At 44.8% G+C, this 27,141-nt stretch overlaps 1 protein-coding gene and 1 non-coding gene across 2 annotated transcripts in view; one reads left to right on the plus strand and one right to left on the minus strand.

Annotated features, from left to right (window-relative positions):
* Positions 1-61: 61 nt before the first annotated feature.
* LOC116980216 lies at positions 62-257 on the minus strand. The gene has a single exon (XR_004413901.1). It is a non-coding gene; the product is annotated as a U2 spliceosomal RNA (small nuclear RNA).
* A 1,186-nt stretch (positions 258-1,443) lies between these two features.
* The window catches only part of LOC116979482, a 114,210-nt gene continuing 88,512 nt past the window's right edge, over positions 1,444-27,141 (plus strand). The window contains 4 exon segments of the mRNA XM_033030996.1: positions 1,444-1,504; positions 10,485-10,747; positions 13,313-13,400; positions 25,603-25,847. Coding sequence (XP_032886887.1) covers positions 1,444-1,504; positions 10,485-10,747; positions 13,313-13,400; positions 25,603-25,847 — 657 coding nt within the window.

Here is a 27,141-nt window from a genome sequence, read left to right on the forward strand (position 1 = left end):
CTCACTGAGATCCTTGACACTAATCCTCAGGGTATTGCGGATACCCTGTCCTCTAGTTCCCATTGCAGCTGCCATTGCTACGATTTTTTAAATCGTAATCTGCAGCTCCTGTCCTTAAAGGACCGCCAGGACTGTTCTAATAAGAACAGATCTCTTTCCCTGTTCTAACAAGAACAGACGCTCTTTTTTTGCACTCTTTTACTGACTGATAAGAACAGATACTACACTTGATCTTAGCCAAAAGGCCGAGAAGCAATCCTTATGGTACCGCTGCATCACATGATTCCAAAAAGTCGATGAAAGGAGACCAACTCCTTAAGAATTGGTCATATTTATCTATTAGTCGGAGTCTCATTTCTTCAAGGCGTGCTATGTCCATCATATTCCTAATCCACATTTTAACAGTTGGTATGGTTGTATTTTTCCAAAATTTAAGTATCAATTTCTTTCCAATTATTAACCCATAATTAAAAAAAACATTTTGGTCTTTATTTAAATTGGTATCTTCTCCTATTATTCCAAATATAATCCATTCCATTTTGGGTTCTATTCTTGACTTGAAGAGCTTTGTAAATATATCAAATATATCACTCCAAAATTTATTCAACTTTGTACATCCTACAAATGAATGTGTTATATTAGCGTTTTGAAACAAACATTTATCGCATCTGGGAGAGACGTTTGGATAAAATTTATTCAACCTCGTTTTTGAATAATATAGTCTATGTAATAATTTGAATTGAATTAAATTATGCCTTGCTCCATAGTCTTGCTCCATATGTCCTTCGCTCCATAGATGCTGCTGCACCCGCTGAGTTTCTCCAGCATTTTTGTGTACCTAGAAAGCATACTGTTGTTTTCAATCACATTTTGATTTAGGAACAGGTCTGCCCAAGACTGCTAAAAATTACAGAGAGTTGTAGATGTAGCCCAGGCACACTACGCACCATTGACTCCCTCTGCATTTCACGCTGCCTCGGGAAAAACAGCCATCGTGTCCCACCACTTGGCCTGCTGTAAATTGTCCCTAGTGTGTAGGATAGAACTAGTGAACAGGTGATCGTTGGCTGGTGCGAATCCGGTGGGGGGAAGGGCATGTTTCTGTGCTGTATCTCTAAATTAAATTAAACTGAACTGAACAAAACAGGCAGGAGAGTGAAAGTGAACCCTACAACACATCAAATATTGCCTTTTTGAGTTAGAGGGGCCAAATGGCCCATCCCGGCTCCTGTAGTTTATATTCTCATGCAGACATACATAATGGGCAATGGTGCTGAATGGTTAAACTCTATATTGTGGTGTTTCACTGACCTGCAGGTCTGATGACCAAGAATAACGTGTCAAACTGTTTATAAAATATTAAGATCAAATCAGATTTTTATTCATTAAAAATGCTTCAACTGTTCAAAATGTTCAAGACTGCAAAATAATGAATTTTATTAAATGCACAGTGACGAGGACCTGTCGGGCAAACAGAACCAAAACATCTGGATTCCTGGTGCAGGTATGTTCAAAACAGCTGGACTGTCAGTGACGGGCGTTGATTCAGATGGTGCATAGAATCTTCAGAATCGAGATACAATGAGGAAACAGGCCCATGGCACTTCGAGACAACGCCTGACCCCATACACCAGCGGTATCCTACATACAAGGGACAATTTATAATTTACAGAAGCCGATTAACCTACAAACCCGCATGTCTTTGGAGTGTGGGAGGAAACTGGAGCACCTGTAGAAAACCCATGTGGTCACAGGGAGAAAGTACAAACTCCGTATCGACAGCACCCGTAGTCAGGATCGAACCCGGATCTCTGGCTCTGTGAGGCAGCAGCTCTACCGCTGTGCCACTGCGCCACTCTAATAGAGCTGTATAGCATGAAAACAGGGCCCTCCGGCCCATCTTGTCGATGTTGATCAGGTTGGATTTCTGGACTAGTCCCATTTGCCTACATTTTGCACCTATCCCTCTAAACCCTTCTGCCCCTGTCCCACTTAGGAAACCTGAACGGAAACCTCTGGAGACTTTGCGCCCCACCCAAGGTTTCCGTGCGGTTCCCGGAGGTTTTTGTCAGTCTCCCTACGTGCTTCCACTACCTGCAACCTCCGGCAACCACCTGCAACCTCCGGGAACCGCACGGAAACCTTGGGTGGGGCGCAAAATCTCCAGAAGTGGGACAGGGGCATAACTATCCATATATGTCTAAATGGTTTTAAAAGACGTAATCGTATCTGCTTCTCCAGCTTCTTCTGGCCCTCATTCCAGACTATTCTGTGAGTGAAAAAGTTGCCCCCTGCAGTCCTTCTTAAGTATCTCCCCTCTTACCCTAAGCCTATGCACTCTAGTTTTAGAATCCTCTGCCCTGTGTCCATTCACTTTATCCATGCCCCTCACGATCTTGCATACCTTCAGTAAGGTCACCCCTCAGCCTCCTACGCCCCAAAGAAAATAAATTCCAGCCGATCCATCCTCTCCGTATAACTCAAGCTCACAAGTCCAGGTAACATTCTGGTCAATCGTTTCTGCACCCTTTCCAACTTACTAACTTAGAAAGGGTGCAGGAGTGATTCTGAATCCATCAACAACTACACCCTTGCACCCCCTCGATTAATAGATGAATAGGGGGGAGAATATGGGGGAGAATGTGTAAATATTTTTTTTTAAATGGGATGAATGTAGGATTGGTTAGTGACTGGTTAGTCAGCATGGACTCGTTGGGCTGAAGATCCCGTCTCCATTCTCTCTCTCTTTTCTCTCCTGCCCTCTCTCTCTCTCTCTCTCTCTCTCTCTCTCTCTCTCTCTATCTCTCTCTCCCTCTCTCTCTCTCTCTCTCTCTCTCCCCCCTCTCTCTCTCTCTCTCTCTCTCTCTCTCTCTCTCTCTCTCTCTCTCTCCCTCTTTCCGCTCCCTGTGACCATATGGGCTATCTCTGGGTGCTCTGGATTCCTCCCCCATCCCAAAGACGTGCATGTTTGTAGGTTAATTGGCTTCTATAAATCGCCCCTAGTGTGTTGGACGTGGAACTAGTGTGAACAGGTAATCGATGGTCGGTGTGGTCTGACGGGCCTGTTTCCGTGCTGTATCTCTGGACTAAATCTCTAAAGAAGTTTATTGTGGGCGTTTCGGTGATTGAGGTTGTGAAGGTCATTTCCTTGTGCTTTCACCTCATTTATCCTGGCACAACATCATAATGACTCGGGGAGATAAATAGTAAGATTAAACGAGAACTTACCAGTTTGAAGTTTGATCGTTATTTTATGAGGATTAACGTTGAGGGATTACGTGAAGAACCCCGCCAGGACGCATGCGTGTCATTCTTCAAAGCAGCGGTGTGAAATCACAGATAACTGTAATGACTAAACATAGTAAGATTAGAGAAGAGATACCAGTTAAGTATATGATCAAGGGTGGGAGCGGAGGGCACGTAATCCCTCAACGTTACTCCTCATAAAATAACGATCAAACTTCAAACTGGTAAGTTGTCGTTTAATCTTACTATTTTACTTCGGAGTCACGTGAGTGACTACGTGAAGATTTTAAAGCTCTGTGATTTCATGCCGTGGAAACGAGCCCATGCATCACATCTGCCTTGATGACTGTAGGAGGAATTGTGTCAACATATTTTAGACATGTATCCGACATTGAAATCCATGAATTTATTAACACAAATTATAACCCCTATTTATGGGGTAATTAAATTACAGAACTTAAATTGTTTCTGCAAATGTTCCAGGTTTAATGACTGGTTTATGATAAAATAGTGGGAATGGTTTTTTTTTTGGTGTGTTTTTTCCCCCCTGACCATCCAGCTGCCTTGAGGGTTTGGTCCATTGGTACATCCAACTGCATAACTGCTGATGAGCTGCAGCCCTGGTGGAATGAGATTTAAAATATTAGTATCCACCCCAGCCTGTGTTAGAACCTGTTTCAGCCATCTTGAGATGGTCTGGACCGACACTTTTTTGTGTGGCTGCTTATTGCTGACTTAAAGTGCCTTCTCATTGCGTCTGATGATTTTCGTTTTCTCCATATATAACGACAAATGTTTTACTATACAGAGACGATCATCTGTTAGGTAAGACCTAAATTCGATATTGAGGCTCGCTGATCCCTGTCTGTTCTGTTTCACTAATTCATAAATATGAAACGTGACGTTTTTAGATGAAGAAGTCATGTTGTCCAGTCTTAATTTATGTAATGACTGTACCCTTTGTGCCGTGACTAATGCCATTAGCATGACTGTTTTTAATGTCAGTCTATGTAGGGACAGAGCTGTTGCTGGAGACCAATTCCTGAGCATCTTCAGGACAATACTCGCATCCCATATTTGGGAGTACCTGGTTCTTGGGGGATTGGTATTAAAAATTCCCCTCATAAGTTTTGTTACCAGTGGGTGAGTTCCATCAGTGTGACGCTCTGTTCCTTGCTATAGATAAGTCGATAAGGCACTTCTGGCGCAGTTGATGGCACTATAACTGAGCCCCTCATCATAATGGAGGCCTGCCAGGTATTCCAGAACAGACGGGATGTTCATATCTCTGTAGGTGATGCTGTTTTTGTGACAATACATCTCCCACTTCCTGATATAGACCAGATACTGTTTTTTGGTGGACATGTCTTTGGGCCGCCGAAATCATGTTCGGTCCGTCAGTCCCAGCTGTAGTAGAGGTATTTTTAAACTCTACAAATTAATAAATTCAAATAGTTATGGCATGGGTGGCTATCCCATGTTATGGGATGAACCAACAAGTCTGGTCTATTCGGGATGGTGATACATGGTTCTAATACCATGTTCATTATCACTGGGAACCATGGTTGAGTAGGCCAATCGGGTACTACCAAAATACCAGACGCAGAGTCCTGCTGTATTTTCCTTAATACCCGACTGATGAGGCAGAAAGGAGGGAATGCATAAATAAACAATTCCCCCCCCCCCCCTCCCCCAATGCAGCGAAAATGCATCTGTCGCCGCTGCCCCAGGGTCTGGTTCCCATGAAACATAATTTGATAACTCGTGATTAAGCCTGGATGCGAATAGATCGATATCTGGTGTTCCATATCATGCTGTAATATCAGCAAATACTTTTTATTCAACATCCATTCGGTGTTTTCATTAAATTTGCGTGACCTGGTGTCTGCCACTAAATTTAGTTTACCTGGTAGGTAAGTAACTGATATCCAAATCTCTCTGGATACACCACTGCCAAATTGTATTAGCCAGATTGTCACATGATGTCGATTTGTTTCCACCCATGTGGTTGATATATGCTACCACGGTGGTATTGTCAATCTGTAGTCTAACATGCTGGTGATATGACCCAGTACAATATGACTTTATGCCATAGAATGCACCCAACATTTCCAGGTAGTTTATGCCCAGTGTTAGTAATAATGATGCCTCCTGAGCAGTCCATCTACCTCCACAGCTGGAGATGGAATTGGTGGCACCCCAACCAAGTGCACTGGCATCAGTTTGTAGCACCATATAAGGGTTACTGACAATGATTGGATTGAAACAAAGCCAAATGTTATCTATCCACCATTTTGGTTCCATTATAGCTTTGATTGGTAGCTGCATTGGTCTGTCAAAATGACCAGCATTGATTTTGAGTGCTTGTATTTTTGCTCTCTGTAAATTTTGGTAATGTAAAGGTCCAAATTGTGTGGCTGGAAAAGCAGCCACCATTTTGTCAATTACTTTTGCTACCAATCTAATGGACGGTTACTGATGTCAATGAGGTTATTGCAAGCCTCTATTAAGTCTATAGCCTTTCCCTTTGGCAAAGTCACCGACATGTGAACTGAGTCAATTGTGACCCCCAAATAGTCCATAGTAGTGGAAGGCGTTAATTTAGATTTAATGGATGGATAATAAACCCCAGTTTCAAACAACTGTTTTGTGGCTGTTTGTTTGTTTGGCCAATTCCAAAGTTTTGCCCACAATAAGTATGTCATCTAGATATGCCATGACCATGTGTTTTTGTTTCCGTAGAAACGCTAGGGCTGGTTCCAAAATTTTTGTGAACAGCCTGGAGCTGATGATAAACCATGTGGTAGTGCTGTATACTGCCAGAGCTGTCCCATCCAGTTGAATTTTAAGTAACATCTGTGGTCACCTCGTATAGGCACTGAATAGTAAGCATCTTTTAAATCGATGCTGGCCATGAAGTAACCTTTGGAAATTAATTGTTTAGCAGTAACAAAGGTTTCCATTTTGAAATGAATATATTGTACAAATGTATTCAATTTGGTCAGATCTATGATGATGCGACAACCACCATCTTTTTGTTTTTGGTAAATATATTGGACACGAATTCTAGTGGTTCGTGTTGGGTTTTTTCAATTACACCTTTGCTCCATGCATTCAGAAAGGAGTGTATTCTTCCCCCCCCCCCCCCCCCCCCCAACTTCCATGCTCCCTGTATTTTGTAGGGAACCAGACCCACCTACCTTCATAGTTACCAGGCAGGTTTACTTCTTTTTGTAAGTTCTTCGCTGATGTTGATGCGCTGGTGTCTGGATTAGTGGTTTGGTTGACGTTGGAGGTCCGCGTATTTTCCAGGAAGGCCGGCCTGGGCCATGGCCTAAAAAAGACTCATGTTTTGTGTACCGGGCCTTCGAGCTTTCACCAGTCGGTCTTGCTCTACTGGTGGGTGCGTAGGGGTGTTGTCTATGGCTGTAGTGGGTTTTTGATGGAGTCCCTTTTATTAGTCCCAGGGTTTTTGCTTCCTCATCGAGCTCCTTGACTTGCTTCGATAGGTTGCCTCCAAATAGTAGTATCGGTGTCTTGATGTGGTGTCCAGTACAGCCTGTTCTTGTAGCTGGTTTAGAGACATATAGTCTATACTGGCAGCTAGCTTTTGCTCCAGGTTTTGGCCAGTCTGGTCTGGCTGTATGAAGTTGGACACCATGTCCAGTACGTGTTCTTGTTCCTGCACCCCCTGCACACTTGACTTTTCTTCTGCGAACCCCTCTTCCAGATCAGCCCAGAACTGACCCGCAGTGCTCCCCTGTGATGAGGTAGAAGCACTGTGCAGCCCTTCAAGAGGTACTGCTGTGGGTTTGCCATAGAGCCCACTGTGACCCAACTCCATCTCCCGGAGCCTGTCACGTTGGAGCAAATGCTCCACACTCCGCTCCATCCGGCTCCAGCGCTCACGGTCGCTGGCCGCCCGCGGCTGCTCAAAGTCGGACTCCTCTGAGTCCACGACTTTGATGGTTTTTTGTCTTGCCTTACCGCCCGGCCGCGGAGTGGATCTGGCCGGGGCGGAGGCGACATCGGGCACAGCTGATCCCATTATAGGTGATTCAAGTGCCGCTGGCTGCTGCTAGCCCACCAGCTTTGTCGCAGCCCGTTGGTTTCTCCACCTGTAACCAGCATGGGAAAACACAAAAAGACCGCAGCTCTTACCTGCAGGTCCTGGGTTTAAATTGTCGCTACGGGGGAACGTCGTTCCACCCCGCCTCCTGCCGTTTTCGACTTGTCAAAAGTCGACGGCCCCATCTGAATAGTCTCCCGCCCGGCCGTGGTGTTCTGGCCGGCGCGGGACCAAAAGTTGGCACAGCTGATCCCTTACGGGGCTTGTGCCTTCAGCTGCTGCTGGCTCCCGCAACTTCGCGGTCCTCCCTAGCCAGCTTTACTCGCAGCACTTGTGGACACTATTTTGTCCAGCTTCCACCCTTACCGCTGCGGGGGAACGCTCCACCCCGCCTGTCGTTTCGCAAGCGTGAAAGCGATATGTCATGCATGCGTCGTGGCGGGGTTCTTCACGTAGTCACTCACGTGACTCCAAAGTAAAATCAATAAGCTTTTATAGATGGATTTTGAAAGGTTAAATGTCTTATCGTTGTTTCTTTATACGCCTAGAGGAGGAACATGCGTTTACCTGTCTTAAATACCTTGTTCCATATACCCACCCATATACTGTGTGGATTCCCCGACCCTGGGAAAAAGACTCGACCCAATAAGGAAATCTGATACTCCAGTTTTCTCTTAGCTCGAGAAAAATACCTGCCTCTTCCCCCAAGGACAACAGTGTAGTTGCCTATCGTATCATATCTGCCTCCACCACCACCACCACTGGCAGCACCTTTCAGGCGCTCACCACCCTCTGTGTAAAAAGAACACACCCCACACATCTCCTTTAAATTTTACCCCTTTCGCCGTATAGCTGTGCACTCGAGTATATGAGAAAGGGCACCCGTAGTCTACCCCATTCTGCTGTCTACCCCATCTGTGCATCTCATATTTTTATATCCTAACATCAGGTCTCCCCTCAGCGTCCGACTCTCCAATGAAAAGAATCCAAGTTTGTCCAACCTCTCCTAGCTATACCCTCTAATTCAGGCAGCATTGTTGGAAACTTCCTCTGCACCCTCTCCAAAGCCTCCATATCCTTCCTTTAGACTATTGAGATACAGTGTGGAATCAGCCCACCGACTGTAATGGAGCAACCAAAACTGCATTCAAATGTGGCCTGACTCTTATTCTCAATGCCCCGACCAATGAAGGCAAGCAAACCATATGCCTTCTTTACCACTGTATATACTTGTGTTGCCACACAAAGTAACATGTTTCATTTGTTTTTCTCCAGACTACATCACAAGGTGTGATTTCAATAACAATACCAGGCCATTTTGTGATTGGATCCAGCCCTGTGGGAGTGACGGTGGACAGTGGATAAGGACCAAGCATGCAACGCCGACATTGGGAACTGGCCCAATGAATGATTATCCAGATGGAGGCGAGTTCCTTGATCCATGGTCCATAATCTCAAACTGTTCAGTTAATATCAAAGAGTCACCCCCTATATACACCCATTTCAATTGCTTTAAAGTTTGAGTTTAATTTATTGTCACGTGTACCGAGGTACAGTAAAAACCTTTTGCTACATGCTAATCAGTCAGCAGAAAGACAATACATGTTTACGTGTACAGATACATTATAAAGAAATAACATGAATAACATTTAGTGCAAGATAAAGCCAGTAAAGTCCGATGAAAGATAGTCCGAGGGTCTCCAATGATGTAAGTAGTACTGGACTGATCTTATGAAGACACAAAGTGCGTTTGAAACTCAGTGGGTCAGGCAACATACAGTAAGTTATAGGAGCAGAATTAAGCCATTCGGCCCATCAAGTCTACTCTGCCATTCAATCATGGCTGGTCTATCTTTCCCTCTCAACTGTCTTCTCAACATAACCCCTGACACCCATACTAATCAAGAATCTGTCAATCTCCACCTTGAAAATGTCTCCACACCCTTCTGTGGCAATGAATTCCATACATTCAACACCCTCTGACTGAAGAAATTCCACCTCATCTCATTTCCAAAGGTACATAGAAACATAGAAAATAGGTGCAGGAGTAGGCCATTCGGCCCTTCGAGCCTGCACCGCCATTCAATATGATCATGGCTGATCATCCAACTCAGTGTCCTGTACCTGCCTTCTCTCCATACCTCCTGATCCCTTTAGCCACAAGGGCCACATCTAACTCCCTCTTAAATATAGCCAATGAACTCAACTACCTTCTGTGGCAGAGAATTCCAGAGATTCACCACTTTCTGTGTGAAAAATGTTTCCCTCATCTCGGTCCTAAAAGATTTCCCCCTTATCCTTAAACTGTGACCCCCTTGTTCTGGACTTCCCCAACATCGGGAACAATCTTCCTGCATCTAGCCTGTCCAACCCCTTAAGAATTTTGTAAGTTTCTATAAGATCCCCCCCTTTTATACGTTCTTTTATTCTGAGGCAATGGCCTCTGATCATAGACTCTCCCACCTGGAAACATCCTCTCCATATCCACAGCATCTGTGGAGGGAATGGAAGTCAACATTTTGGGTCAGTGTCCTTCTTCAGACTGATTGCTGTAGGGGGAATAAAGCTGGAAACAATGGTGGGGGTGGAACAAAGCCTGGCAAATGACAAGTGGATACAGGTGAGGGGGAGATGGGGGGTTGATTGGGTGGAGGAGTGGCAAAGCTTTGAGATGAAATGGAGACAAAAACATGTGAGAAAAAGGGGGCGGCACAGTGACACAGCGGTAGAGTTGATGCCATACAGCACCAGAGACCCAGATTTGATCCTGACTGGGTGCTGTCTGTATGGAGTTTGTACATTGTCCCTGTGACCGCGTATGTTTTCTCTGAGTGCTCCGGTTTCCCCCACACTCCAAAGATGTACAGGTTTGTAGGTTAATTGGTTTTTGTAAATTGTAAATTTTCCCTAGTGTGCAGAATAGTGCTAGTGTACAGAGTGATCGCTGATTGGCGCAGACTCAGTGCGCCTAGTTTCCAGTCTGTATCTCCAAAGTCTAAAGTAAAGGAAATTCTAAGGAGAGAAGAGATGTGAAATGTGAAGCCAGAGGAAGGAAAAGGAGGTGGAAGGGGATGGGGGGGGGGGGGGAATAGGGTAAAATGGAATGATGTACCTCTGAATGAACTTTGATGTTTTATTGAACTGTTTTTCATTATATTTAAACACACAGGTGGTTTCTTCCTTTACCAAGAAGCCAGTAATTTGGTTCCTTTGGCACTGATTAAATTGGAGAGCGTGGAATTCATTGTATCTGGGCAAATATGCATCGACTTCTGGTACCACATGTGGGGATCTGAGATGCTAAATGAACTGAAGGTGATGGTTAAGAAAGATCTGACAGAAATAGATGCCTGGAGAAAGAATGGCAACCAGGGAAATTCCTGGCTGTACGGATCACGCACACTTCAATTCCCGACAAACTCCAGCATAAAGGTAATTTAATTACATAAACTTTAAATCAACACGCTTCTTATTACAGATGTGGTTCTCACAACTAAAGTCTGAAGAAGGGTCTCGACTCGAAATGTCACCCATTCCTTCCCTCCAGAGATGCTGCCTGGCCCGCTGAGTTACTCCAGCTTTTTGTGTCCATCTTCGATTTAAACCAAGAGTCAAGAGTGTTTTATTGTCATATGTCCCAGATAGAACAATGAAATTCTTACTTGCAGTAGCACAACAGAATATGTAAACATAGTACACTGTAACCAATATGATAAACGAGAGGAAAAAAAAGTTCAGTTCACACACACTCACAAGTACACACACATCTATATCTCTATATACTGTATATCTCTATATACTATATATATATATTTGTATACACACATACTCAAAAAACAAACAATAGTAATGCAATAATAATAATAATAGTCTGTTGTAGTTCAGAGCTTATTTGAGGTGGTAGTGCTTAATAGCCTGATGCCTGTAGGGAAGAAGCTGTTCCTGAACTTGGACGTTACAATTTTCAGGCTCCTGTACCTTCTTCCCGATGGCAGGGATGAAATGAGTGTGTGGCCAGGATGGTATGGGTCTCTGATGATGCTAGCTGCGATAAATCCCTTCGATGGTGGGGAGGTCAGAGCCGGTGATGGACTGGGCAGTGTTCACAACTTTTTGCTGTCTTTTCCGCTCCTGGACTTTCAAGTTGCCGAACCAGGCCACGATGCAATCAGTCAATATGCTCTCTACTGTGCATCTGTAGAAGTTCAATAGAATCCTCTTTGATATCCCAAATCTCCTTAATCTTCTCAGGAAGTAGAGGCGTTGATGTGCTTTATTTATAATTGTATCAGTGTGCTGGGTCCAGGAAAGATCTTCAGAAATATGCACGCCCAGGAATTTTTGACTCTTTCCACCAACGTCCCGTTGATATAAACATGATTGTGGGTTTGCATCCTTCTGCAGTTCCTTCTTACACACTCTTGATGATGACGATGATGATAATGGTGATAAAAACATAGAAAATAGGTGCAGGAGTAGGCCATTCGGCCTTTCAAGCCAGCACCTCTATTCAATATGATCATGGCTGATCATCCAAAGTCAATACCCTGTTCTGGCTTATTCCACATATCCCTTGATTCCCTTAGCCCTAAGAGCTAAATCTAACACTCTCTTGCTCTCTCTTGAAAACGTCCTTATTTACTTTATTGTGACCTGTATCTGTGTACCCAGCTACAGTGAAATTCTTTGTTTTGAATACAATCCAGTAAAATCATACTATAGATACACACAGTCATAGATATGTGCAAAAGTACAATGATTGTAGTGTAACAGCAGACTTCACTGAGACAGTACACAAATAGTTGCCACGTTTCTGGTATCCACAAAGTCTCAAAGTTCTTGAGTACAGTCTTATCTTGGCCTTAAAGGCCTTGTCCTGGCGGCACCAATTCTCTTCTCCCTGGTCTCAAAGTCAATTTTATTCGTCACATACACCCGAAGGTGCAGTGAAATGAATTTGCCAGCAGCGGTACAATTAAAAAAGAACGTACAATACATAATAAGATTCAACACAAACATCCACCACAGAATTCTTCACTGTGGTGGAAGGCAACAAAGTTCAGCCAGTCCTCCTCCCTTGTTCACCCGTGGTCAGGGCCATGAACGGTCGAACACACTCCGCGGCTTGGAGGTCCCGAATCGGCACTTGATAAAGGTGCAGAAAAAATGAGGAGCAAAGATAGGGTAAATCTTGCTTTTGCCCTGAGGGTCAGGTAAACCAAAGGGCATAGTGCTGGCGTAACTGGGAGTCTTTTACCCAGTGTATCAAGAACCAGAGGACATAGGTTTAAGGTGAGAGGGGAAAGATTTAATAGGAACCTGAGGGTAGTGGGATATGGAAGAAGCTGCCAGAGGAGATAGTTGAGGCAGGTACTGTACTAAAAACACATTTAAAAGCCAGACATGGATTGGAAAGGTTTAGAGGTAGATGAGCCAAATGCGACCAGGTGGGATTAGTGTAGGTGGGGCACGTTGGTCGGCATGGGAAAATTGGGCCAAAGGGCCTGTTTCCCTGCTGTATGACCCTATCATTCAATCATAGGGACTGCAGATGCTGGTATATTGAGTAATACACTAAGTGACCGGAGTAACTCTGGGTCAGGCAGCATATCTGGACGATATGGATAGAGAATGTTTGGGGTCGGAACCATTTGAGTCTGAAGATGGGTCCCGACCCGAAATGTCTTCTGTCCAGCCGGAGTTCCAGAGCCACGGCCACAGAGGGCCAATTCGACCCGCTGAACGGCCGCAGAAGTCCTGTTGAGGTTGAGATCAGCCGCCTCACCCAGCTTAGGAGCCGGCCACATTTTCAGCGGGAATTCCGGGGGGTGGGGGTTTCAAGTGTGCTCTTGTAACTTTGTCCGGATTAAAGGAGGTGCCAGACCACCAGTTGTCAGATATTCGTGGTGGGCCTATACATATAGCAATGACACAATGTTGACTCTCAACTTATAACATTGATTCACACGTTGAACAGATCCTTTGTTAAAATTCCAGGTGACTTTCGAGGCTGTTCGTGGGAAGACTGAGAATGGAGACACAGCGATCGATAACATTGCGATCCGAAGGGGAAGGTGCAACAAAGGTAAGTGAATATAAAAGCTCCAACTCTCTATTTTTAGTCAGCTTTAGATTCCTTGTTCCATTAGCAGAACAAAATCCGCTGATCTCTCTATTGCAAAGCTGCTCAGGGTAATCGCCAGATCTTATGTAGAATATAGAGCAGTGAAATAGTAAGATTAAACGAGAACTTACCAGTTTGAAGTTTGATCTGTATTTTATGAGGAGTTACGATGAGGGATTACGTGAAGAACCCGCTCAGTTTGCAGGCGCGGCATACTTCCAAGCAGCGGTGTGGAATCACAGATAGACACAGTTATTTTGAAGTAAACATAGTAAAGATAAGGAGACATCAATTTATTTGTTTGATCCATATAATGAGGGTGGGAGCGGAGGGCACGTAATCCCTCATCGTAACTCCTCATAAAATACAGATCAAACTTCAAACTGGTAAGTTCTCGTTTAATCTTACTATTTTACTTCGGAGTCACGTGAGTGACTACGTGAAGATTTCAAAGCTCTGTGATTTCAAACCGTGTAACAGTTTCATTTCACTCACTGCCGAAGTTCTTGAGGGAGGAAGTGTTATCGTAATGAACCAATGAGTCTATTTGTAGAAAAACACAATGGTATTTTTTAAACAATAACAACAAAGAATTAAGTTGCTCCCCTGGGCTTAAATTAAATATTTGCAGTTCGTAAATCTTTACTGCAAATAAACCAGGTTTTGCCAACGGCTTATTATAAAATTTCTGAACGGTCTTTTCCCTTCCCACCATCCTGCTGTAGCCAGGATGTGGTCTATAGGCATGTCCATTCTTTAGCCGTCGACATGGATGCTGCCCTGGTGGAATAAAATTTGTACATGTTAGTGTTTATCCCAGCAGTTTCTAGCACCTGCTTGAGCCATCTCGCAATGGTTTGGCTCGTACCCCACCATAAGGTTTTTGTGACTGACCCACAAGGCTTTTCATCTCCCTCGAATATTCTGGTTGTGTCTATGTAGGATAGTAGGTGGGTCATGGCACATAACCGTGGTTCTGGTGGGTAAGCCACGACTGGATTAGGTGTTCCTGGTCTGCTCTGTTTGACCAGTCGCTGGATAACGACAGATCTGGTCTGGAGCTGTGATCATGTTTTCCAGTCGCAATAGGTGTAGTGACTTGACCCTCTGAGCGGATACAAGTGCCATCAACATGAGCGTCTTTAGTGTAGCTTGCTCGAGGCCGGGGGATCTGGCTGGTGGCCATTCCCTGAGATATGTCAGGACCACACTGATATCCCAAATATGGGTATACCTGGGCTTAGGGCTTGATATTGTAAATGCCCTTCATCAGTTTTACCACCAGTGGATGGGATCCCATCGCCTGTTGTCCTGGCGCTGGTTTGAGATAAGCAGAAAGAGCACTCTGCGCTGTGTTGATGGCACTGTAGCTGATCCCTACATCGTGGTGTAGATGGCCAGGAACTCCAGTATGTTGGTGGCTGTAGCTGTTGCGTATGTTGTCCATGTTTCCTGGCAGTACTTCTCCCTTTTTTGATGCTGGTTAAGTACTGCCTCTTGGTGGATGTTCGAAGGGATGCCGACATGGTGGTGATGGTTTGTTTGGACAATCCCAGTTCCAGGTAAGGTCTGTTCAAATTTGCAACCCAGGCGTTTAATTTTCTCATGGCATGGGTGTTTAGCTTACCTGGTAGGTAAGTAGCTGATAGCCAAATATGTCTTTCAACATACCATTGCCAAATCATGTTGACCAATTTGTCGCATGATAATGATTTTATGCCACCCATATGGTTAATATAAGCCATCACCGTAGTATTTATCAATTTGTAACCAAACATGCAAGTGCTGCATATTAGATACATATGCTTTTAAACCATAAAAGGCGCCCAACATCTCTAGATAGTTAATGCCCAGTGTAAGTAGTAATGATGACTCTAGTTTAGTCCATCTACCACTTGTGCTGGATATGGAGTTAGTCGCTCCCCAGCCTTGAGCACTGGGATCTGTTTGAATAACTAAAGTAGGGTTAGTGATAAAGATAGGGCTGAAACTATGCCAAACGTTTTCTGCCCACCACTGTAGCTCTGATATTGCTTCAGTGGGTAAGTTCATGACACGATCATAGTGACCTGTATGTCGTTTTATTGCCCGTACCTTTGCTCTCTGTAAATTTTTTGATAGTGCAAAGGTCCGAATTGTGTAGCCGGAAATGCTGCTACCATTTCCCCAATTACTCTTGCTACTTGTCGAATAGTTGGTCGCTCGTTGACCATTAATTTGTTGCATGATTGTGCTAATTCAACCATTTTTGTCTTTGGCAAGGTAACAGTCATATGGACTGAGTTAATTGTGAAGCCCAGGTAGTCCATGATAGTGGATGGCTTCAACTTAGATTTATCTGGATGTAGGACGAACCCCAGAGTTTCGAGGAGCTGTTTTGTAGCTGATACTGCTGCCACAGCCAATTCCATCGTTTTCCCTACTATCAGAATATCCTCCAGATATGCCATGACAATATGTTTTTGTTTTCTTAAATTGCCATGGCTGGGTTCAATATTTTGGTGAATAATCTTGGGCTGAAGTTCGCCCATAGGGCAATACTTTGTACCATCCAGATAAATTTTAGGTATCTGCGATGATCCTTGTATATGGGTACTAGATAGTAAGCATATTTAAGATAAATGCTTGCCATGAAGTGTCCTTTGGAATTCAGTTGTTTGGCAGTAACATATGTCTCCATTTTGAAATGTATATACTTAACAAATTTGTTTAGTGATGTTAAGTCAATGATGATGCGACAGACACCATCTTTTTTGGTTTTAGTGAATATATTCTATACAAATTCCAAAGGTTCATGTTTGGTCTTTTCGATGACCCCCTTTGTGATAAGTCTCGCCAGTTCAGCTTGTCCCTCACGTTTCTCTTTGACGGAGGGAGAAATACCCTTTGGGGCCATTGTTGAACTGGCGGCGTTTTTTCTGACATGAATTGTATTTTATATCCTGTAATGTTGTTGAGTATATACTTGTCACTCGTGACCATACCCCATGTTTCTTTAAACAAGTGTAATCTCCCCCCTGTTAATAAAGCACCCTTATTCTCTATATGCTGGTAGGGACCAGACCCACCTACCTCCATGGTTATTGGCGATTCTGTTTCTTCATTTTCCTGAAGATTTTGTTCTGACGTGCTGGCGATGTTGGGGGGAGGCGCATTTTCCAGAGGGTCCGCTGCGGGCCCTGATCTAAAAGATCTTTGGGGATAATGTGCGGACCCCAAGCGTTCACCAGTCCCATATTGCGGATGTCGACTGGTGGATGCCGTGGGGTGCTGCCGCTTGGGTATCGGAGGTCTTGGTTTGCTCGTCCCGGGGCCTGCCCTCATTAGGCCGAAGGTTTTTGATGCTTCCTGCATCTCCTTCAGTTTTTTATTGAAATCTTTCCCAAATAGCAGCGCGTCCGTCTCCGCAGCTGGGGCTTTACACAAGCCAGCAAATTTGGGATTGAGGGCAGGTCTTATGTTTCCCTCCGGAGATTGTTGATCTCAAATTGTGTGGTACACATTAATGCCAGCACATCCTGCTGGCAGGTATCCATCTCCGTGGTCTCCACGGAACGAGCAAAGGCTGTGATGGCTGACGTCAGGAGCCTTAGGATCCGCTGTAGCTTGAGTTCTTGGGTCTGGATGTGTGACCCACATGCCCCCAGATTTGGCTGTTGACACTTTTTACTTTGAGGGCCTCACCGTTTTCTGGTGCTGTGTTGTTTCAGCACCTCAGCGAGCACCTTTTCCAGTAATGGTTGATGCTGGCCGCCATTCTTGGTTCCAGCGGTGCTCCAGCCCGTGGGGTTGCTACAAGCGGTCCATCACACCCAACAGCTCTTCATGTTCCTGCACCCCTGGCATACTCCCGAATTCGTCTGCCTGCCCCTGTTCCAGACCAGCCCAGCCCTGGTCACCAATGCTAGCCTCCAGTAATGAGGGAGCAGAGGGCAGTGCATGAAGCACTGTGGAGGGGGTGCCTGACCTCCCTCCGCGAGAGCGCTCTTTCTGCGCATCTCGCTGGAGCTGCTCCAATTGCTGTTGGATGCAGCTCAGGCGGCTGTCTCTCCTCCATTTAGGTGGAGACATGTCCCCGTCCGACGAATCGGACGCCACCGGCCGGATGCCTGTTCGGATGGCTAGACATCCAGCCCGCAGTTCAGGCACTAGCGGGACTGGGCTCGGCGCGGTGATGGGGATAGCGGAGCGACCGGTAATTGTTCCTACCGCCTGTTGCTGCCCCCCCTGCAATGGAACGCTCCTCCGCTGGAGTCGAGCGGGGGACAGGTTCTTCTGGAGCTTTTGTGCCTTGTAGTAGCGAGAGCGCCCCTCAAGCAGCGCGTCTCGCAGGCACCTGCTCCGTGAGCCGCTCCAGCGGCTCAGGCGGCTCTCTCTCCCCCCGTGCGGGTGGAGAGACGTCCCGTCCGACATCGGGAACACCTGCCAGATGCCTCTCGAGTGGCTATGCGTCCAGCCCGCTGCTTCAGGTACTAGCGGGCTGGCCTCGGCACGGTGTCGGGGAATTACGGAACACCGGGTAACGCTCCTACCGCCTGTTGCTGCCCCCCTCCCCAACGGGAAAACGGGGGACAGTTTTGTTCCAGAGCCTTTTTCTCTGCCTGTAAAAAACACAAGCAGAAAAACGCTCACCTGTAAAAGAAAACCCGACCTCAGGGTACTCACCTGACGGTCCGGTTCATCCTGTAACGGGAGTGCCTAACTCCCGTGGCAGCCGCTGTTGCACTGCTGGCGTAATGCCGCGCCTGCGCACTGAGCGGGTTCTTCACGTAGTCACTCACGTGACTCCGAAGTAAAATTACAGACACAAAGTGCTGGAGAAACTCGCTCAGGAGCACTCTCTAGTTGTTGATTGAATAGTTTAGTGATATTTCAGGTCGGGACCCTTCTTCAAAGGTCCCAACCCAACCCAAGACGTCACCTATCCTTGTTCTCCAGGGCTGCTGTCGCACCCGCTGAGTTACTCCAGCACTTTGTAGCGGGTGAATTTAACTTCCCCAATATTGACTGGTACTTGCTCAGTGCAAGAGGATCAGACAGGGCAGAATTTGTTAGGTGTATCCAAGAAGGTTTGCCGAAACAGTATGTGGGTAGTCCGGCTCGAGGAGGGTCCATACTGGACCTCATCTTGGGAAATGGTCCTGAACAGGTGGTTGGTGTTATGGTGGAAGAGATAGTGACCACAACCGCATAAGCTTTCAAATTCTTTTGAATAGGGATATCTGGATGTTGGGGAAAAGTACTTATGGGAACCGGGGGGGCTGCAGTCCCCCCACTTTTTTGGCTAGACATGTTTCAACGTCTCCAGCTTTGGACGAGGCACTGCTGTGCTCTGAGCAATCTGGTCGTGGGTGTTGGAGAGCCGGGGCGGAGGGTGAGATGGAAGCAGAAGCAGTGGTGGACGGGGAGCCGGAGCTGGTGAGTGTTTGCAGGGCTGGCGAGCTCCGGCCATGGAGCAGCCACAGTGCAAGAGTCCCGGGCCGTCGGAGGCGTCGGAAGCGTTGCGCCGCTGCCGTGAGAGTCTGGGCCGAATTCACCCTGGTGACCGCAAAGGACCAGGCTGCAGCTCGGTGCATCCTGGAGGACAACCAGTGGCTGCTGGAAGTAGGTACCAAGCACTGGGTAGAAGCGGTGGAAGATAGTGGCCTTCAAATGGGGGTGGTTAGAGAAAGCATCCTGCTTGCCTGCTAGATTTTCACTTACTGTAACTGCAGGAAAAATGTTCCCGATGTTGGGGGAGTTTAGAACCAGGGGTCACAGTTTAAGAATAAGGTTAGGCCATTTGGGACTGAGATGAGAACAAACTTTCTTCAACCTAAGAGTTGTGAATCTGTGGAATTCTCTGCCGCAGAAGTCAGTGGAGGCCAATTCACTGGATGTTTTCAAGAGAGAGTTACATTTAGCTCTTGGGGCTAACGACATCAAGGGACATGGGGGGGAATCAGGAAAGCAGTACTGATTTTAGATGAACAGCCATGATCATATTGAATGGCAGTGCTGGCTCAAAGGGCCGAATGGCCTATTCCTGCACCTATTTTCTATGTTTCTATGCTTGAGTATATGGCAATAAAATTCGACCACTTGATTTTGAAGCATTCATGCCTGGTGGAGGTAAAATGTAGTCATAGAGTGATACAGTGTGAAAATAGGCCCTTCGGCCCAACTTGCCCACACCCGCCAACATGTCCCAGCTACACTACCTGCTTTTGGTCCATATCCCTCCAAACCTGCCCGATCCATGTATCAGTCTAACTGTTTCTTAAATGTTGGGATAGTTCCTGCCTCAACTACCTCCTCTGGCAGCTTGTTCCATACACCCACCACCCTTTATGTGGAAAAAGTTAGGTGAATCGAGGACCAGAGGACAGATTTAACGTGAATCTGTCCTCTGGTCCTCGATTCACCTACTCTGGGCAAGAGACTCAGTGCATTGAAATGTGGTATTTCTAATGAATTTTAGATTTCTCGAAAGCCTTACTTTTAAAAAAGAAACGTTTCCACAATTATTAATGTCATAGTTTGATGATTCTAAATTCAAATCAAATGAAATGGGGGGTGGGATGGGGGATATATTCCCACTTTTTGAAGCGGGGGATGGCCTGTATTATTATCCCCCAGTTTTTGGAGGTCAAACAATAGCAAAAATAATAATCACCTGCTCCTATCTCTCACGTAGGCCCTACATTATCTTAAAAATACTTCAAACAAAAAACATTGAAATCATACTTTTACATTGCAGTAAAACATGATTTTAATACATTCAATTAAAAAAATTCCCCCCTTCCACACCCTCGCTGGGTACCCCGAAGGCCAGTGATCAGTGATCGCTCAGCCCCCCCACTTTTTTTTTTCACTTACATTTTTATTGATTTTTAAGAGATATTTTCAAAACAGTGCAACACCACCACCATAAATAAAACAAAATAAAAAAATAAGTAGATGGGGGAAAAAAAAAAAAAGAAGTAAATAAAAAAAATAAATTGGAATAAGACCGTGTGGTTTAACTTACCCAAATTACAAAAAGACAAACCATTACATTGATTAGTTATCTGGAGATAATTCAACATTGATACAAACATACCATCTAGTTCTATATAACGCAATCTTCCCATATCTAGATCGGCATTTATCTAATGGGTGTCATGGCTCAAATAAACAATCCATTTTTCACAGATCTTCTCAAATGAATTCTCCTTGACTCTCAAGGAATATGTCAATTTCTCCATATTAAAGATGGTCTCGCACAATTTCTAACCACTGTTCCTGTTTTGTACTTTTTTCATTAAGCCACTGCCTGGTAATGGCCTTCTTACTTGCTGCAAGCAAAACTTTAATCAAATATGTATCTTCTATGTTTACACTATCTTTAATACGCCCCAGATACATCACAGGGCAGGTGTTTGGGATTTTATAACCCAATATAATATTTACAGCTGCATTAACATTTTCCTAGTATGGCCTTATCTTTACACAGTTCCAGAAAATATGCGAGTGGTCTGCCTCCGTACTCCCACACAGCCTCCAACAGTGTTGTTGGACAGCAAGTTGTCTGCTTTTTATTTTGGGTGTTATAAAAAAGCGAGATAACCATATAATAACCATATAACAATTACAGCATGGAAACAGGCCATCTCGACCCTTCTAGTCCGTACCGAACACATAATCTCCCCTAGTCCCATATACCTGCGCTCAGAAGCACCGCCATTCGATGTGATCATGGCTGATCATCCACATTCAGTACCCCGTTCCTGTCTTCTCACCATATCCCTTGACTCCGCTATCTTTAAGAGCTCTATCTAACTCTCTCTTGAAAGCATCCAGAGAATGGGCCTCCACTGCTTTCTGATAGATAGATTCTACCAGCAAAATTCTCTCCATACTAGTGAGTTTGTGGATGAACATTGTGTTTCACACATTTGATACCATTCTTCTTCTGTTATTTGAATATTTAATTCTGCTTCCCATTTTGTTTTTATGTAGAGCGTTGATTCTCCCCCGCTTTCCACCAGAGCTTGGTAGAAAGCAGAGATGACCCGAGACCCCTTCTGTTTGTATGCATCCACAATCACCTTGATCACATTATTTGAAGTTTCATCTAGTTCTGGCCTTATCTCTTTTATAAAGTAGTCTCTTAATTGCAAGTATCTAAAAAAATCTTTGTTTTCAAGACCATACTTTGACTTTAAATCTTGGAAGCTCATAAACTCGCCATTTTCTGAAACTGTATACATTGCCGTTATGCCTTTTTGTGCCCATTCTTTGAATTTTGAATCATACACCCCTGGCTTAAACTTTGAGTCATATGCGAACCACTTCAATGCGTGAACCCCTCTTTTTAATTTGTATTTTTCCACTATAACATTCCATATTTCTAACGTAAATGCTACTATTGGATCCATAGCATGTCTCAAAGACCCTCTCAGATATTTGTCTCCCACCAAAATCTGGGTCTGGTAACCCTGTATCTCCCTTTCCATTTCTTTCCATCGAGATTCATAATCAGGTCTAATAATAATAATAATGGATGGGATTTATATAGCGCCTTTCTAATACTCAAGGCGCTTTACATCGCATTATTCATTCACTCCTCAATTACACTCGGTGGTGGTAAGCTACTTCTGTAGCCACAGCTGCCCTGGGGCAGACTGATGGAAGCGTGGCTGCCAATCTGCGCCTACGGCCCCTCCGACCACCACCAATCACTCACACACATTCACACACATTCACACACAGGCAAAGGTGGGTGAAGTGTCTTGCTCAAGGACACAACGACAGTATGCTATTCCAAATGAATCTAGAGATCATTTTATCCCAGGCTATGAATTTATCTCGGGGAACATTAATTGGGAGAGATTGGAATAAATATAGTAGTTTAGGTAGGATATTCATTTTTACCGTTTGTATTCTGGCACTGAAGTCTAGAGGAAGGGTCGACCACCTCTCAACATCCTTTTTGATGTTTTCTTCAATTTTGTTATAATTAGTTTCAAACAAGTTGGAAAGTGTTTTGGTTATAGTTACACCAAGATACTGCATCGTTTTAGAGTTCCATTTCAGATTATATGCATCTCTGATTTGTTGGGATGGAGAATAATTGAATGAAAGAATTTGTGTTTTTGTTATATTCAATTTATACCCTGAGTAGTATCCATATGTTTCAAATAGGTTCATTAGATTTGGGAGACATATCTGGTCGTTCAAGAAAAATAATGATATCATCAGCGAAAAGACCAATTATATGTTCTTTCCCCCCTATTTTGACCCCCTGCAGGTCTTCTCTCTGCCTCATTGCTTGTGCTAAGGGTTCGATATACAAAACGAAGAAAGACAGCATCCTTGCCTTGTGCCCCTCTCTAACTGGATCCTTTTTGATATGTTTCCATTTACCTTAATCCTAGCTGTAGGCTCCTGATATATTGTTTTAATACACTGAATTGCATCTTCATTGAAACCAAATCTCCTCAGTACTTCATATAAGAATACCCAACTAACACTATCAAAGGCTTTTTCTGCATCTAAACTGACCAGGACCATATTTGTATCCTTTTTTTGAGCATTATCTACAATGTGGAGGGTTCTTCTAATATTCTAATATTCTAATATCTAATATGAGTCTGAAGAAGGGTTTCGGCCCGAAACGTCGCCTATTTCCTTCGCTCCATAGATGCTGCTGCACCCGCTGAGTTCCCCCAGCAATTTTGTGTACCTTCTTCTAATATTATCCTGTGTTTGACGCCCCCGAATAAATCCAGTTTGGTCTTCATTAATCAGATCTGGTACAAAAGTCTCGAGTCTTTTGCAAATGATTGAGGTAAATAGTTTGTAGTCTACATTTAAAATTGAGATTGGCCTGAAATTTTTACATTGCTCTTTGTCTTTGCCTTCCTTGGGTAAAACGGTAATAATTGCTTCCTTCCATGATGGGGGAGCCCTGCCCTCTTTAAGGGTCCAGTTAAAGCAAGACAGGAGCAGAGGTGTTAGCTCTTTCTTAAAGACCTTGTACCATTCTGGTGGAAACCCATCGCTGCCTGGTGATTTATTAGCCTTGAGTCTACTGATTGCAGCTTCCAGCTCCTTAACCGTAAATTGTGATGGCAGATCAAGTGAGTTAAGAAAACTTCTCATTGTCCTTTCGTCAGCTGATGGTGGTTTAGAATAGAGTTTCTTATAGTATTCTTCAAATATTCTTTCTACCTCATCTGGCTCATGTGATAATTGATTGGTTTTAGGATCTCTTATTTTATGAATTGTATTAGAGGCCTGTTGTTTACGCAGGCGTCTGGCCAGGAGTCTAGTTGCTTTTGGACCTGCTTCATAATAGGTCTGCTTTACGAATCTTGCCCTTTTTTCCATATCTCCCCTGAGGATCTCATCTATCTCCCCCCTTTTTTCCTTCATCTGTTTTAGTACCAACTGATCCTGTATGTTTTTATGTTTTTTCTCCAATTCTTTCAGTTTTTCTACTTTATGTTCATACGTAGCTAGCCGGGCCTTTTTTTGTGATGATGTCAGGGCGATCTGCTTTCCACATATAACTGCCTTCATAGCATCCCACAGAATTACAGGATCCACATCCCCGTTATCATTCCCTTCTATGTACCTTTTCATCTCTTCCCTTATTTGTTTCACATTTACCTTATTATTCAAAATACCCACATTGAGCCTCCAAACAGTATTTCTTTTGCTACTATTCAGGTGTACTGTCAAGCTGATCGCACTGTGATCAGATACATCTGCCACCCCGATTTTACACTCTGTGATCCTGTGACTTTCACCCGTATTCATTAAAAAGTAGTCAATCCTGGAGTAGACTGAGTGAGGTACTGAATAGTGTGTGTAGTCCCTTTCTAAAGGGTGAAGTTCTCTCCAAACATCAATTAGGCCCATTTCCTGTACTGATGTGTTAATAAACTTGGTCAGATGCATCTTGGGTTTTTTTAGGCTTGTTGTATCCAAATTATGATTCATGACCACATTGAAGTCCCCTCCTCATATCAAAATACCTTCAGTCTCTAAAGCAATAATGTCAAACAGAGTTTTGAAAAAACATTTGGTACTCTCTGGGGAGCCCCCCCACTTTCAAAAACGCTCCGCAGCCCCTGCTTAATTGGGGCAAATCAAATTGAAATGTCATCAGGCAGAAGCTAGGGAGGGTAGATTGAAAGCAGTTGTTACTGGGTAAATCCACAGTTGACCTGTGGGAGTCGTTTAAAGGCCAGCTGATCAAGGTGCAGGATCAGTATGTTCCAGTAAGGAGGAGGGATAAGGACGGTAAGGTAAGGTAACCGTGGATGACCAAGGAGGTTGTAAACTTGGTCAGGAAGAAAAAGGAAGCACATGTTAGGTATAAGATGGTGGCGTCAGACAGGCTTATGAGGAATATAAAGCAAGGAGGAAAGAACTCAGGCGGGCGATTAGAAGGGCTAAAAGGAGTCATGAAATGTAATTGGCGAGTTGGGTTGAGGAAAATCCCAAGGCTTTTTATATGGATGTTCAAAACAGAGGGTGACCAGAGAGAAGGTAAGACTTTTAAAGGATAAAGAAGGGTATCTATGCTTGCAGTCCAAGAATGTAGATGAGATACTAAATTAATACTTTGCACCTGTATTTACTGAAGAGAAGGACTTGGAGGACATTCGAGAACTATTAGGGGCTGCACAGTGGCGCAGCAGTAGAGCTACTGCCTTACAGCGCCAGAGACCCGGGTTCGATCCTGATTATGGCTGCTGTCTATATGGAGTTTGTATGTTCTCCCTGTGACCATGTGTGTTTTTTTCGGGTACTTCGGTTTCTTTCCAGATTCCAAACATGTACAGGTTGGTAGGTTATTTGGCTTTGGTAAAAATGTAAATTGTCCCTAGTGTGTAGGATAGTGTTGTGTACAGGGTGATCGCTGGTCGGTGTAGACTCGGTGGGCCAAAGGGCCAGTTTCCACGCTGTATCTCTAAAATAAAGTTTCAAATCTGATGGTTCATATGCCATCTACCTAGGGAGATGTTAATCCAATAATTATTTCATGCACGAGAATTAATTCTTCTTTGAACTTTATCTGTAAAGCAAAACAAGTCTTTAGACGTAAGGCAATCTTGCCAACATCCTAGTAAATGGCCTGTCTGCCCCTGTACGCCATTCCATCAATTGATCTTTGTTTTGCTGCTTTCAGAATCATCCTGCATTTTGCAAGGGGACCCTCACTACCTGACCTTTGATCAGCAAACCCACAACTTTATGGGAACGTGCACGTATACTTTATCCAAACTGTGCGATGCCAACAGCAGTCTGCCTTACTTCAATGTTGAAGCTGCCAACGAGCGGAGATCCGGAAATCCCCACGTGTCCTATGTCAGACATGTCAATGTTGATGTTTACAGTCACAGAATCGTGCTGGGAAAGGAGCGCGTGGTAAAGGTAAGGGTTCCATGTGCGAGTGTCTTCAATCGATGTACTCTGATGCAATCCTGCCTCCCCGTTCTCTGCCCCTACCTCACTAATCTCTTCAACTCCTCATTGTCCCAAGGAATTGTCCCCTCCGCTTTCAAAACTGCTGCTGTCACACCAATCTTAAAGAAACCTGGTCTTGATCCCTCCTCTCTCATTAACTATCGCCCAATCTCAAACCTCCCCTTTCTTTCAAAAACCCTGGAGCGTATCGTTGCGTCGCAACTTCATTCCCACCTCCTTGCGTATAACCTACTTGAACCCCTCCAATCTGGCTTTTGCCCCCTCTATAGCACAGAAACTGCTCTCCGCAAAGTCCTCAATGACCTCCTCACCTCTGCTGACACTGGTTCCCTCAACATCCTCATCCTCCTCGACCTGAGCGCAACCTTCGATACAGTGAACCACAACACCCTGCTCACCAGACTCAAAGACCTTGGCATTGAAGGCTCTGCACTCAGCTGGCTCCGTGTCTACCTTTCCAACAGATCCCACTTCATCTCTCTCCACAACCACACCTCTGCTACAGCCACAGTCACTCAAGGCGTTCCCCAAGGCTCCGTACTCGGCCCCCTCCTCTTCATCTACATCCTCCCCTTGGTCAGATACTCCGCCACTTCAACCTGGACTTCCACTGTTACGCCGATGACACCCAGATCTACTTCGGCACCAAATCGCCCCACAACCCCCCCCCCTCTCCCATATCAACTCCTGTTTGTCAGCTATAAAAACGTGGATGCAACATAACTTCCTCAAACTCAACAGCGATAAGACAGAATTCCTCCTCATAGGCTCCAAAGCCACACTCAGCAAAATCAATAACCCCACTCTCACCATCGACGGCACCACTGTCTCCCCATCTCCCCAGGCCCGCAACCTTGGCGTGATCTTTGATTCCACCCTCTCGCTTGAGCCTCACATCCGCCATGTCATTAAAACCTCCTTCTTTCACCTCCGCAACATAGCCAAACTCAGACCCTCTCTCACACCTCCCGCTGCTGAAAGACTCATCCATGCCTTCATCTCCTCCCGACTGGACTACTGCAACTCACTTCTCCTTGGCATCAGCTCCACCTACATCAACCGACTCCAACTGGTCCAGAACGCAGCCGCCCGACTCATCACCCATACCAAATCCTGGCATCACATCACTCCAGTCCTCAAACAACTTCACTGGCTTCCCATCTCCCACCGGATCACCTACAAAATCCTGGTCCTCACCTACAAAGCCCTCCACCATCTGGCCCCCCCCATATCTCACTGA

Source organism: Amblyraja radiata, chromosome 13 (genome assembly GCF_010909765.2).
Source record: "Amblyraja radiata isolate CabotCenter1 chromosome 13, sAmbRad1.1.pri, whole genome shotgun sequence".
NCBI classification, from domain to species: Eukaryota; Metazoa; Chordata; class Chondrichthyes; order Rajiformes; family Rajidae; genus Amblyraja; species Amblyraja radiata.